The following is a 14,292-nucleotide window of genomic DNA, read 5'->3' on the forward strand; positions in this document are numbered from 1 at the left end:
GAACTTAACAATTTCCCTGCCTCCACCTACAGGGTGTTAAGATTACAGGTATGCACAATGACCCATTTGTGTGATGTTGGGGTTAAAATTAGGGCTTCAAGTATGTTAGGCAAGCACTGTACCAACTGAGCTACATCCTTAGCCCCCAAAGCATGTGTGTGCATTTTATATATAGTCCATCACATTTTGAGGGGTCACTTGTCTCACCTTGTTAGCCATCAGACACCCTCTGTCCTGTGAGAACAGGTGCCCTCACGAGTCTGCTCCTCAGGAATGAAGGGACCTGCTTCTTCACAGCTTTGGGGCAGCACTGGCACCGCGGAGAATGTGGCGTGTGCTGTAGTGAGGCACCAAGGAATGTTTTCTCACGGAAACAGGAGAAATGGTGCTATTCTATAAAAACAGTTCAGGGGGCCTCATGCCTTAACCCCCCAAATTACTTAAGAGGAATCGAAAGTGTTTGCACTCTTTATACCCCGCGCCAGAGTGAGGAAACGAGAGGACATGGCTTAGGGCATGGTGGCTGTACTTCTGCAGAGGGGACAGCCAGGACAAAGGGATCTCTATTCCCAGAGAAAGACTTTCACCTAAGTGTTTCCCCAGACTGGGTCCTTCTATGGCATCTTGGCCTTGACCAACAGCCTGGGGACAAGTGACTGAGACCTTCTCAAGGTGGATTCTACATCCTAGGAGTTCAGGGATCAACCTTTACCATGTCTGCCTGGTTGCATCTTACCAGAAGGAAAAGGGGCCAAGACAGAGAACGGGGCTGAAACATGCATCTAATTTTCCTTCGTCATTCTCTGCACTGCCAGGCTCACCACCTGCTGCTTGGTGCATTGCCCAGGAAGTTCTCCTGAGGATCAACGTGAAAGTTCCCCATGTGTATGAAACTTAAAAAAAACATTCTAGAATGGATATAACACTGATTAATGTAAGTCTATATCAAATCTTTCCAGCTATGCAACCTTTAATTGAAAGTGAGGGGAGAGACCCTTCACTGAGAGAAATAATTAAAAATAGAAAGACAAATTTTTAAAGTAATCATTTGGGTTATTTCAGGTTAAAAACTATAACCACAAATGGAGTAGAAATAAATCTGTAAACAAAATGAATGAATGAGGAAGATAGAGACAGAGAGAGGTGGAGACTGGTCGGTACTCCACAGAACCTAAATAAAATGATCTATTTAAAAAAACTAACATTTCTCAGGCCTGGAATGAAGGTTGAAGTGCTAGCTTTTAATTTCACAGGCATCGTGGACTCTTGTGCAGAGCAGTGCAATGGTATGGGTGTGCAAACACTGCATGCTCCAGTGGTGGTGTTTCCAGTACATTCAGGCTCAGACCTTTCTTCCCATAGCCATGTACTTGTGTGTTCTCTGCTGGCCAGTCATTCTTGTCATAACTGGGAAACACTTTCATCAGATCTAAACAAATTAGACTTAACCAAGAAACTCACCTCACTAGTCATGGTGGACCCTAAGCCTCAAAAACATATTACAATATGAAGCCACAACCTCCACAACGAGGCATGAACTAGAAATAAGTCACAGTGGAGTGCAAATTTAACAGTGAGGAAGGGCCTGGGGTGAGAAGGCCTTGGCTTGGCGAGGCTCTGGGTTCAGTGCCCAGCTCCAGAGCAGCAATGCAGAAACAGGGGCCAAAGGTCCTCACTTTTGGTTTACAAAAGAAAGAAAAGAGAACTGACTTTTTCTTGGCTTCCGAATGGATGGCTTAGCACTTAAGGTGAGGTGGGCCGAGGAGAGGAGCTTGTCTTGACACTTTCAAAGCCTGCTTGTTTTTAGATAGAAACTGAAGCAGTTGAACAAACAAGTGGGACCTCACCATCCATACCGAGGGGTGAGAATTTACATTCCTGCATGCAATTACTAACTACACTGCTTAGCAGAGCTCACAGTGTCTCCAGGATATTAACTGCAAATGAAAGTAATCAGAATATCCAGAGTTAGAATGCTTGTGTCCCAGGGCTTCTGTGTCCCGACACCGCAAGCAGTGTTACTTTGCTCTGAGTACTCCTGTGCTCTGGAGGGCAGAAGTCCAGAGCAGCAAGGCCTGCCCTCAGTCTGCTGGTGGCTGACAGTTCCTAACGCTCCTGGACTTGAGCTGCTGCTCCTCCATCTCTGCCATCTGTGTGGCACCCTTCCCTCCTATTCAGACAAGGTCATGGGTAATCATGTCTTACCTTCATGACACCAATACCAACCCTATTTCCCAAAGCCAAGCACCTCAAAATCTTTTGAAGTGACATTTCTGTCAGTACATCTCTAAAGGGGTACCTGATTTGCTAATTCGGGCCGATTATTTGCTGCAATCCCCAAGGTCTGGGGCAACATTAAAACTGAATTCCAAGAGATGCCACACCTTTCTGAAACTTAAATCTTACTATTTCATGGGAACTCAAGGCCAGACACTCATTTCTGACACAATCTGGCCAAGCCCTGCCCGGCCCTTCCACCTGCCCTTGTCACTGCACTGCTGCATTAACTTCTGGTGCCTCCCTCGGTCTCTTTGCTCCTCTCCCACTGTGCTGTCTGAACCGGGTTTCTTAACATCTTCTGCCCTCACATTCTGTTCCCTTCTCTAAAACATAAGCAACTTTCCATCCAGGCAATTCCTACTCATTTCTTTTGTAAGACCTGCCCCTACTTCTCCAGGAAGCCTTCAGACTCCACCTCTACTCCTTAGACGTGGTTTGTTTTAAAGGCTAAGAGATGAAAAACCAGAAGCCTGAGTAGAATCCTGGCTCAATTAATTTGACAGCTGTGTGACCCTGAGCTGGTTAATAACTTCTCTGTGCCTGTTCCCTTATCCGTCAGGTATAAAGACTGATGTTCACAGTATGCATGTTTGGTTTCATTGAGTTAAAACATGTGAAGTGCCCAGCGGTGCCTTGAACCTATCAGCCCTGTATTCGTCAACATGGCTCATTCACACCTCTTGTCAATCCCAGTACACTTACACTTTCTGGATATTTCCCATCAGATTATAAGCCATCTGAGGAATGAGACTGCATTTGTCTTGGGTCCTTGCCTACAAAGGCACTTGGCATTCAGATCTTTGTGTCACGAAACTCAGAGAAGTGAGTGGATGTGGGGTAGGAGTGGTGGCGGCTCTCTGTCTCCAGGAAGATGTGTAGTGGATGCAGGGGTAGGAGTGGTGGCGGCTCTCTGTCTCCAGGAAGATGTGTAGGATGTATAGCAAAGATAGCAGAAGTGTGGAGGGGTGAGGGCTGGGAAAGAAGACAGGGCTAAAGTCAGCAGGAGGGAGAGGACACGTACACAGGTCTTTATCTCTGGAGCTAGAAGACTCATTATTGCAAGTCAACTGTTATATGCAAAATGAGGGGAAAATGGGGGTTTACATAAAATCATTAGTAAAATAGAAATCAAGTAATAACTTTCTTTTAAACATTCAAAATACAAATTATAGAAGTAATATATGCTATTTGAATATGAATTTTTCAAATATAAAGAAAAGTTCAGCTTGCAATTCAATATGTCCCAAAAATATTATACTTAGTGAAATGTATTTATAAAACCCATCATTATCATGAAGGGATGTTGTATTTTGTTGAAGGCTTTTTCAGCATCTAATGAGATGATCATGTGGTTTTATTTTTCAGTTTGTTTATATGGTAAATTACATTGACAGATTTTTGGATGTTCAACCATCCCTGAATCTCTGGGATAAAGCCAACTTCATCATGGTGGATGATGGTTCTGATGTGTTCTTGGATTCGACTTGCCAGTATTTTATTGAGTATTTTTGCATCAATGTTAATGAGAGAAATTGGTCTGTAATTCTTTTTCTCAGTAATGCCTTTGTGTGGTTTGGGTACCATGGTAATTGTACCTTCATAAGAGTTTGGCAATGTTCCTTCTGTTTCTATTGTGTGGAAGAATTTGAGGAGTATTGGTATTAGTTCTTCTTTGAAAATTTGTAGAATTTTGTGCTGAAACCATCTGGTCCTGGGTTTTTTTTTTTTTTTTTTTTTTTTTTTTTTGGTTAGGAGACTTTTTATGACTGTTTCTATTTCTTTAACAGTTATAGATCTATTTAATTTTCTTATCTGGTCTTGATTTAATTTTGGTAAGTGATATTTATCCAGAAAGTTGCCAGTTTCCTTTATTTTCCAATTTTGTGGAGTACAGATTTTCAAAATATGACCTGATGATTCTCTGTATTTCCTCCATGTCTGTTGTTATGTCTCCCTTTTCATTTCTGAGTTTGTTAATTTGGATATTCTCTCTCAGCCTTTTGGTTAGTTTGGATAAAGCTTTGTCTATTTTGTTGATTTTCTTGGAGAACCAACTCTTTGTCTCATTGATTCTTTGTATTATTTTGTTTCTATTTTGTTGATTTCAGTTCTCAATTTGATTATTTTCTGCCATCTAGTTCTCTTAGGTGAGTTAGCTTCTTTTTGTTCTAAAGTTTTCAAATGTTCTGTTAATTCACTAGTGTGGGATTTTTCCAGCTTCTTTATGTAGGCATTTAGTGCTATGAACTTGCCTCTTATAACTGCTTTCATTGTGTCCCATCAATTTGGGTATGTTGTGTGGTCATTTCCATTTAATTTTGGGAAGGCTTTGATTTCTCCCTTTATTTCTTCCTTGACCCATTGATGATTCAAGTGAGCACTGTATAATTTCCATGTGTTTGTGGGCTTTCTGAAATTAGTGTTGATGTTGAATTCTAATTTTAAGCCATGTGATCCAATAAGAAACATGGGTTATTCCAAATTTTTTGTATCTGTGGAGGTTTGCTTTGTTACCTAGTATGTGATCAATTTTTGAGAAGGTTCGATGAGGTGCTAAGAAGAAGGTGTAATCTTTTATGTTTGGATGGAATGTTTTATAGATGTCTGTTAAGTCCATTTGATTCATAACATGTTAGTTCCCTTATTTCTCTATTAATTTTCTGTCTGACAGACCTGTCCAGTGGTGAGAGAGGGGTGTAGAAGACTCCCACTATTAGTGTGTGTGGTTTAATGTATGATTTAAGCTTTAGAAGTGTTTCTTTGACATATGAGGGTGCTCTTGTATTTGGGGCATAGACATTCAGTACTGAGATTTCCTCTTGAAGGATTTTTCCTGTGACTAATATGAAATGTCCTTCTTTGTCTCTTTTGATTGATTTTAGTTTGAAGTCTACTTTGTTAGATATTAGGATAGCTACATCAGCTTGTTTTTTAGGTCCATTTGATTGGAAAAATTTTTTCCCAACCCTTTACTCTAAGGCAATAACTGTCTTTGATGTTGAGGTGTTTCTTGCATGCAGCAGAAGGATGGAATCTGTTTTTGTATCCAATCTGTTAGCCTGTGCCTTTTATAGGTGATTTAAGTCCATTTATAATAAGGGATATTAATGACCAGTGGTCTTGGAGAGAGCAGGGATATAAGAAACATACCTAAACATAATAAAGACAATACACAGCAAGCCTACAGCCAACAACAAACTAGATGGAGAGAAACTCTCAGTGATCCCACTGAAATCAGGAACAAGACAAGGTTGACCACTCTCTCCATATCTATTCAGTATAGTACTTGAGGATCTAGCTAGAGCAATAAGACAACAAAAGGAGATCAAGAAGATACAAATCCAAAAAGAAGTCAAACTCTCACTATTTATTTGTTGATATAATATACATAAATGACCCCAAAAATTCTGCCAAAGAACTTCTACAACTCAAAAACACCTTCAGTAATGTAGGAGGATACAAGATTAACTCAAAAAAATCAGTAGCCCTCCTTTACGCAGATGATAAAAGGGTTGAGAAAGAAATCAAAGAAACATCACCCTTCACAATAGCCACAAATAGCATAAAATATCTCGGAGTAACTCTAACCAAACAAGTGGAAGACTTGTATGAAAAGAACTTTAATTTTTTTAAGAAAGAAATTGAAGAAGACACCAGAAAATGGAAAGATCTCCCATGCTCTTGGGTAGGCAGAATTAACACAGTAAAAAATGGCAATCTTACCAAAAGCAATCTACAGATTCAATGTAATGCCCATCAAAATCCCAGAAAAATTATTCACAGATCTTGAAAGAACATTACTCAACTTCATATGCAAAAGCAAAAATCCCAGGATAGCCAAAGCAATTTTGTACAATAAAGGAACTTCTGGAGGCATCACAATCCTTGACCTCAAACTCTACTACAGAGCTACATTACTGAAAACAGCCTGGTATTGGCATAAAAACAAACAGGAGGACCAATGGAATTGAATTGAAGACCTGGATATCAGTCCACACACCTACTAACACCTGTTTTCTGACACAAAAAAAAAAGCAAAAACTATAAAATACAAAAAAGAAAGCATATTTAACAAATGGTGCTGGCATAACTGGATATCAACATGTAGAAGAATGAAAATAAATCTATATCTATCCAAATGCACAAAACTCAAGTCCAAATGTATCAAACATAAAACAACCACACTGAACCTCATAGAAGAGAAAGTGGGAAGTACACTTGAACGCACTGGCACAGGAGACCAATTCCTAAATATAGCCCCAGTAGCACAGACACTGAGAGAAACAATTAATAAATTGGACCTCCCAAAACTAAGAAGCTTCTGTAAAGCAAAGGACACGGTCAATAAGACAAAACGACAGCCTACAGAATGGGAAAAGATCTTCACTAACCCCACATCAGACAGGGGTCTGATCTCCAAAATATACAAAGAACTCAAGAAACTGGTCATCAGAAGAACAAATAATCCAATAAAAAAAGTGGGGTACAGACCTAAACAGAGGAATCTAAAAGGGCTGAAAGACACTTAAGGAAATGTTAAACATCCTTAGCCATCAAAGAAATGCAAATCAAAACAACTCTGAGATTCCATCTTACACCTGTAAAAATGGCCACGATCAAAAACACTGATGACAACTTATGCTGGAGATTATGTGGGGTAAAGGGAATACTCCTGCACTGCTGGTGGGATTGCAAGCTGGTACAGTCACTTTGGATATCAGTATGGCGATTTCTCAGAAAATTAAGAAACAACCTACCTCAAGACCCAGCAATACCACTTTTGGGTATATATCCAAAGGATGCTCAATCGTGCCACAAGGACATGTGCTCAACTATGTTCATAGCAGCGTTGTTTGTCATAGTCAGAGCCTGAAAACAGCCTAAATGCCCCTGGACCAAAGAATAGATAAGGAAAAGTGATACATTTACACAATGTAGTATACAACAGAAAAAAATAATAACATCTTGAAATTTGCAGGCAAATGGATGGATCTAGAAAACATCATACTGAGTGAGGTAACCCAGACCCAGAAAGACAAATGTCATATATACTCACTCATAAGTGGCTTTTAGAGATAAAGCAAACAAAAATCAGCCTACAATTCACAATCCCAGAGAACCTAGACAACAATGAGGACCCTAAAAGAGACATACATGGATCTAATCTACATGGGAAATAGAGAAAGACAAGATTTCCTGAGTAAATTGGGAGCCTGGGGACCATGGGAGAGGGTAGAAGGGAAGGGGAGAGGAAGTGGGGAGTGGAGAAAAATATATAGCTCAATAAAAACAATTTTTAAAAAAGAAATAAAAAGAAGAAAATACCAGGACACAACACATGAAAAAATATAAATATGTAAGTATTAAATGTAGATAAATAAATGTAAATATACTATATAAGTTCAAAAATAAAATAAAACCCATTATTGTGTACAGCAAATAAAAGTAATTTAAAAGTAGAAACAAGAAAATCATATAATCAACAGATAGATGCAGAAAATGTATATAATAAAATTTAACAGAGAACTGTTAATAAAATGGAAGAACCCTCAGCACACCATAAGAAATGTTATCTATGATAGTCTTCAAGAAACATTATATATATGTACGTGAGTGTGTGTGTGTGTGTGTGTGTGTGTGTGTGTGTGTGTGTATGCGTGACTGTTGCACCTTTTTTCCCTCCAAGAGTTTGAAAAAGAAGCAAAGGGTAACCTACAGTTCCAAAGGTGTCCAAAGATGTCCGCTCAGATATAGGTGAACGTTTCTACCTATATCTGTGAGCTACCTACAGCTTGCTAACTGCTAAGCCCAGACAGGTCACAGAATATGCAGGCACAAAGGTCAGGAAACCTATCTGCATATGAAATGTAATTGCTCAAAAAGTTTTAAATTCTTTCTTTCTTAAGATTTTACTTCCACAGACAGAGCATAATTGAAACAAATGTCCAGACTCCGAAGTACATATTGTTACAGTATTTCCCAAAAGTAGTAAAAATCAGGCCTTAAGAAAAGCTTAGGAAGCCCAGGAGAAACATCACTATAAAAGACTTATATTTTGAATAGTAGTATCTTGAACAAATTTCTAGAAAAATAAATTCTCAGAGCAGTAAAGCTTGTTCCCATTTATTTTGTGTGTGTAGTTCAGAAATACAAGGTATGAAATTGTTACAGTAATGCCACAAAAGCTCCTAAATACAGCCCTTTCTAAATATCAAAACAGCCATGTGTTCTTTGTCAGTGTAAAAATGTCAAGTTCTCACCACAAACAAGTATAAAATATAATGACCACGGTCAGAGCAGCGAGGCCCAGTCCAGAACCAGAGGGTGGTGATCAGCAGGGGCTTTGAAAGCTGGGGTCCCAAGGACTAAGGAAAATGAGAAAGACACAATGCATCCTCAAGCAAAAAGAGTAAATATTAACTCTGGCCTGCAGTAAGACATGTTTCAATCAGAACACAATATAATGAATTTAGATTTGGTAATCTAATTCACTGAAACAAATACGTATATCTGTCTGCATTAAAGCAACTGTGATAGAAATGTTCTCACCTTCTGTCAGAAAGTCAACTACAAATCCTGCTTTTAGGAGTCAATATGTGATTTAATAGGTCCAGATAAATAAAGACCACTAAATTATATATAAGTATTAATAAAAAGAGACCGTAACATTCTAAATAATCAACTGTGTAAATTGTTAAATTTTAAAGCCATAGGAGAGAATAACCTTAAATAAAAGATGTTTTGGGACTGGCCTGAGGAGTGAGTTCCAGGCCTTCACACGGCTAGGCAAGGGTTCTCCCGCTGAGTCACTTCCTAGTCTGGGACTCTTCTTGTTTAAAAACAAGTAAATGAAGATTATTTCCTATTCATTCTCAATTATGATTGGTCCCCAAATTTATGTTGGAATTTTAATAGCAGAGTGATGTTAATTTTCAAAGATAGGATATATTCCAATAAAATAATACAACCCAAGGTAGCAGAGCAGGCATTCAGAACTGAAAGCCCACAAGCTCCTGGTCACTCCGAGGAAACACTACAACAGAACTGCAAGCCTAGAGCTGGGCTTAGTAACTCAGAGGTAAAGAATGCCCTGCGGTCAACTGTCAGCAAGAGGAGAAAGTTAATAATCTCCCTAACAACCAAGCTGTCCCCCACGAAGCCATTAGCGTTTCCACGCCTAGGATAAAATCACAGTCTTGTGGGATGCCGCCTGTGTGTCAAAGTTCATGCTCGGCCAGACTTCTCAAAGGTAACGCAGAACACATACTGACACACAGGACATCTGCACGGAGTCTGGTAAAGTTAACAAACTACAATATTCTCAAAACAAGTTCAAGTCGATGACAAATGAATTACGGTATCAACTTTAGAAGATTCTTCTGAGGCTTTCTGAGTGAGGGTGTTGGGGCCTCTCACAGTGAACAAAAAGGCTCATGCCATGGTGTCACGGGCTGCAGACCTGAGTTCAAGCTAGGCTAGGGTGGCATCTCCTCCCATGAAACAAGGCTCTTCCCTGTATTTCAGGCATTATCCACAGAGCCAGCCTCTACCCGAAGACTATCTGGAAATGGTATAATGAAAAAGTTAATTGTCCTTTCTCAGACTACACCTTGGACTACATTTTAACAGATAATAATAGGTAAGAAAATAAAATTGGAAGCTGTGCAAACAGGGATGCAGTTCCTGTGAATGAGGAACCTGTCGCCACTGTTCACTCCAGCAGCTGTCCAATGGGACGTAAGTCGCAAACTTTGGCTAGATCAGACTGCAGGAGTCTCGGAACCATTCTGACAATGTCCACCTACTGCTACATACAGAATGAAGTCATGGAAAGCAATGCACATAACAAAGTCATCTCTGTAATGACATTTAAAATATATCCTTCTAGGTCTCGATAAAGATGGAGCTATTAGATATCTTATTAATTAAAAAATAAGCCATCATAAAGTAAAGAGCTTGAAAAATTCAAAGAGAAAATAAAATGTGTGGCTCACTGGCTATAGCGGCGCAGGGCTGTACTGCCGGCCCTCGGGTGGCTGAGGCAGGATACCAGGCTGAAAACAATAGCCAGTTTAAGAAAAGAGAGAGAGAAAAGCAAAAAACAAATGTTTGCCATGGCAATAATTTCTAGGTTTTCAATAGATTTTTGTTGTTGTTTTGTCTCATTTTTTAACATTTAAAAAGTCTTTTTTTCTTTGAAAGTAGAGGTATTTTCCCAGTGGGATGAACTGGAATACACAACTTCATATACAGGAGGACAAGACAAAACATGAGGGCAAAGACAGCAGCCCTTGAGCTGCACAGTGAGCAGAGTGAGCGGGACACAGACTGGCCTCATCGGCGCGGCAGCCCTGCAGCCCACAGCACATGCCTGAGTACAGGCTGCACTAGGGGAGCAAAGGTCTCCTTACACCCTGGGGATACCATCGAGTCAGTGTGAGACAGAGCAGCTGCACATCTTACTTCCAAGAGGGTCTTCAAAATCAGTCAGCTTTTACGAGTAACTTGACTGAAAATATACAACTAGCTGCCTTCCCTAAAAGCTACATGTATGCTGACAGGATAAGAACATCATGCTTTGGAGAGATGGCTCAGCCGTTAAAGGTTAGGCTCACAACCAAAAATATAAGAATATCATGCTTTTAATTTTTAAAATGAATTCATAAATTAATTTAAAAAGTAAAAACAAAGTATGCATTGGTTTCCATCGTTCTCCTCCCCTTTTTTATAAAAATACTACAGAAGAATAAGCAAAATTAGAAAGAGAGATGGGAAGAACACAGAGACTCGCTGGAAGGGAACTGTGAACTTCATGTCATCATGGCTATTGAAGAAACTGTAAACTTTTAAGCTTCTATGCGATTTTATTTCTATTCAGAAAACATGTAAGAAGGCTGTGTTTCCCCATGAATAAAAATGAAAATGTTCTATGTATTAGTCTTAAGAAGACAAGCCCCATCTGCTTATGCGAAGGGCTCAGCCTCTTGCCTTCCTCTGCACAGCTCTCTCATCCCCCATATTGTAGGATCAAAGAGAGAGAAGCCAGCTTCACGAGCAGGAGTTCCCAACAGGCACGGAGGAGCTGACAGTCAGGCTCACTGCTTTGAGGAAGACACACCTTGAATAACATAAACTGAAAAAATTAAAAACCAAAAGCCAAACAAACAAACAAAAAAAACCTAATAAAAACCCAGACACCATCTTTCATGAAAAATTAAAACCAGAAATCAAAAGAAACTCTCAAAAGTTCTTGCGTGCCACCAAGTACATTTCTCGATCTCTATGGACAGGAGGGGAGGATAAATGAAAAACCGACTTCCCGTTCTGGAGTTGTGTCCTTTACCCTGTTCTCCTGATACGACTTCCCACGCGACCACCACTTCGCGTGCTGCCCTGGCCCACATTTGCATAGTGTTAACAGTAACATCATAGAGACGACCTCTGTCCCTTTGCCTGCAGTCAGATGTCTGAAGAGCACTGGGTCTAGTCTCACACATTCAGAAACAAGACACAGGAGTCCGGAGGCCGAAGATCGAGTTCCGTTAGCAGCAGGCTGTCAATCACTGGAGAAAGTCTCTTGTCCAGGGGCAAGAATCAGGCAGTTTTGTCTACAGTTTCGGATTCTGCCTTCTGCACCATGCAGCGGCGAACTATATTATCAAAACTTCCAAGGTAAAATAAAGCAATGGTTCGGAAAAGGCCCATGGTGACCACCTGCAAGATAAAGGAGACCTTTCAGCTCACCCAACAGGACAGCACAATAGCCCATTTTAAAGCAGTTATGTCTCTACCAAACAGTTTCTAGGACATATCCAATCTGCTCCAAGAACAAGTATAATGAAACTTTGTAAATGCCAGTGATTTTCAAGAACGGAATACTTTGTGTACCGGATGGCACTGAATCTGCTGGATAAACAGCAATATCTGTCTGAATTAACAAACTGCAACCATGAAAGGAACAAAACAGGTACTGTTAGAAGACAGGGTTGTAAGTCCCAGGCATGGTGCTCTCCAGCACTTCAGATGGACATCCTACATCAGACTGCTATGGCTAGGACTCAGGTTGTAAGTACTAAACTAAACCCTTTGGCTGGGTGCTGAGGACGCTAGTGGGAGAAATATAGAGTCCTCTACTCTCTGAACTGGTACGTTTGGAGACAAAGTCTCGCCATGTTGGGTAGACTGGTCCCAGCTCCTGGTCTCCAGTGATCCTCTGGCTTCAGCCTTCTAAGTAGCTGTGACTACAGGTGGGCACACACCCAGCTTGTGAGGGAAACACAATCAAGTAAGTTAGCAAACACTGTCTCGGGGGCAACACTGCAATTATCCATGACCTCTCACTAACACAACTCCAAAATGGCATTGCAAAAAGACACACATTTTCAAATACGCAAGGACTATAACCATTGTCTCCCAGGTATCCCAGGTATCATTCCGAGAAGAATGAGATGCAGAAAGTGAGAATCATCACAGTAAGGAGTATCATGTGACCTGGTGAATTTGTAAATATCTCAAGAGAGACTGGCAAGGCCAGTAGTGAATTTACAATGAATCCGCAGACTGGGGATGTGGTCCAGCCAGTGAAGTGTGTTCCTAGCATGTGTGAAGGTCTGACTCCCATCCCCCGCACCACATAAATGGGCCTGGTGGTTTCCACCTGCAATCACAGCACTTGCAGAAGAGGCAAGAGGACCAGAAGCTCCAGGTCAGGGAATAACAGAAAAGACAAAAAATGGCAAGACAAAAACATTTTCTCAGATACAAACCTAACCATAATGAGCTCAGCTAATCTAACGGGGTGGGGTGGAGGAGGGGGGGGGGGGGGGGGGGGGAGCGTGTGGGAGAACTAGCACCCTCCTCCATGCTAATCACAACAACAGGATGCACCACGTAAGAAAAGCAGCAGCAGCGGAACCAGACAGCGGGACACACAGCGCAGGCTTTGCTGAGAGGAGTGACTGCCTCAGAGCCAGGTGCAAAGAGGAGCAATTGTCTCCTTGGTATCTGAGTCTCTGAGTGAGTGCAGGCCAGGACGACTGTTGAAAATCCCAAGGAAGCTGGTAAAGGGAACCCAAGTAAAATGATAACAGCAGCCAGGACTCAGGAGGGATAGGAGAATCTCAGGACAGTGCAATGACCCCATGTGGCCCTGGGTGGTGGGCACACACCTCATAGAAGCAGAGTGTGAACTGTGAGCCTGAAACAAGGGCGCCACACTAACGTGAGGACCTGGGGACACGGGCTCTGGTTGCCGGGAACCAAGGTCTGTTATTTAAAATAAAGCACCAAACTAAGGCCAGGGAGGAGGAGGGGACCTCAAGAAAAACATCTACAACACAACCCATAAGGCTGAAACAAGAGTAGGTCCAGGCTCTGACACAGGCCTGCAGTTAGTTCTCTAGTCAAAGGGAACCTCAAGATCTGAGCCAATGGAAATGTGAGGATGCAGACAGAGAGAACAAGAGACTTAGGGAAGGGAGACACACGGTCAGCTCTCTGGCAGGATTCATCCGGGAATGCAGGTGAGCAGCCCAAGAGCAGGGCCGCATTGTGCAAGCACAGCGTAGAAACTGTGACATCACTGGTATGTATTCCAGTGGCCTGGGCAAGGTGCTGAGCTGGCAGGGATTGGGGCAGGGCTGTGCTCTGTGCTCTGGGTGTGATTGCCTTCTTTTCCCGCAGGGAAAGTAGTCTGCTGCTATAGACCTCTTAATGTCCCAAGAAACGTCTGAAATCTGGAATTTCTGTTTTCTGATACCTGATTTTGAAATAATTTTATTTAAATATACACACTCATGGAGTGTGGTGCCTTACACCCATAATCCTTGTACTAGGGAGGGTAGACGGATGGGTTGGGGGGTCAGTGTGAGCCTAATGCCTCTTTAGACTACATAGCATGTTCCAGGCTAGCCAGGACTACAGAGTCTACACGCTTCATCGGATGGACTACAGCATCCCTTTCCATGCCCACAGGCTCCGGTGTACACATTCCAGCTCACTACAAACCTGACT

The 14,292-nt window shown here is 41.4% G+C and overlaps 1 protein-coding gene across 1 annotated transcript in view; it reads right to left on the minus strand.

Moving 5' to 3' along the window:
- Positions 1-8,387: 8,387 nt before the first annotated feature.
- Positions 8,388-14,292, minus strand: part of Kdsr (3-ketodihydrosphingosine reductase) — a 45,389-nt gene continuing 39,484 nt past the window's right edge. The window contains 1 exon segment of the mRNA XM_038349190.2: positions 8,388-11,994. Within this exon segment, the coding sequence (XP_038205118.1) occupies positions 11,875-11,994 (120 nt within the window). The 3' untranslated portion in view covers positions 8,388-11,874.

Source organism: Arvicola amphibius, chromosome 12 (genome assembly GCF_903992535.2).
Source record: "Arvicola amphibius chromosome 12, mArvAmp1.2, whole genome shotgun sequence".
Taxonomy (NCBI): Eukaryota; Metazoa; Chordata; class Mammalia; order Rodentia; family Cricetidae; genus Arvicola; species Arvicola amphibius.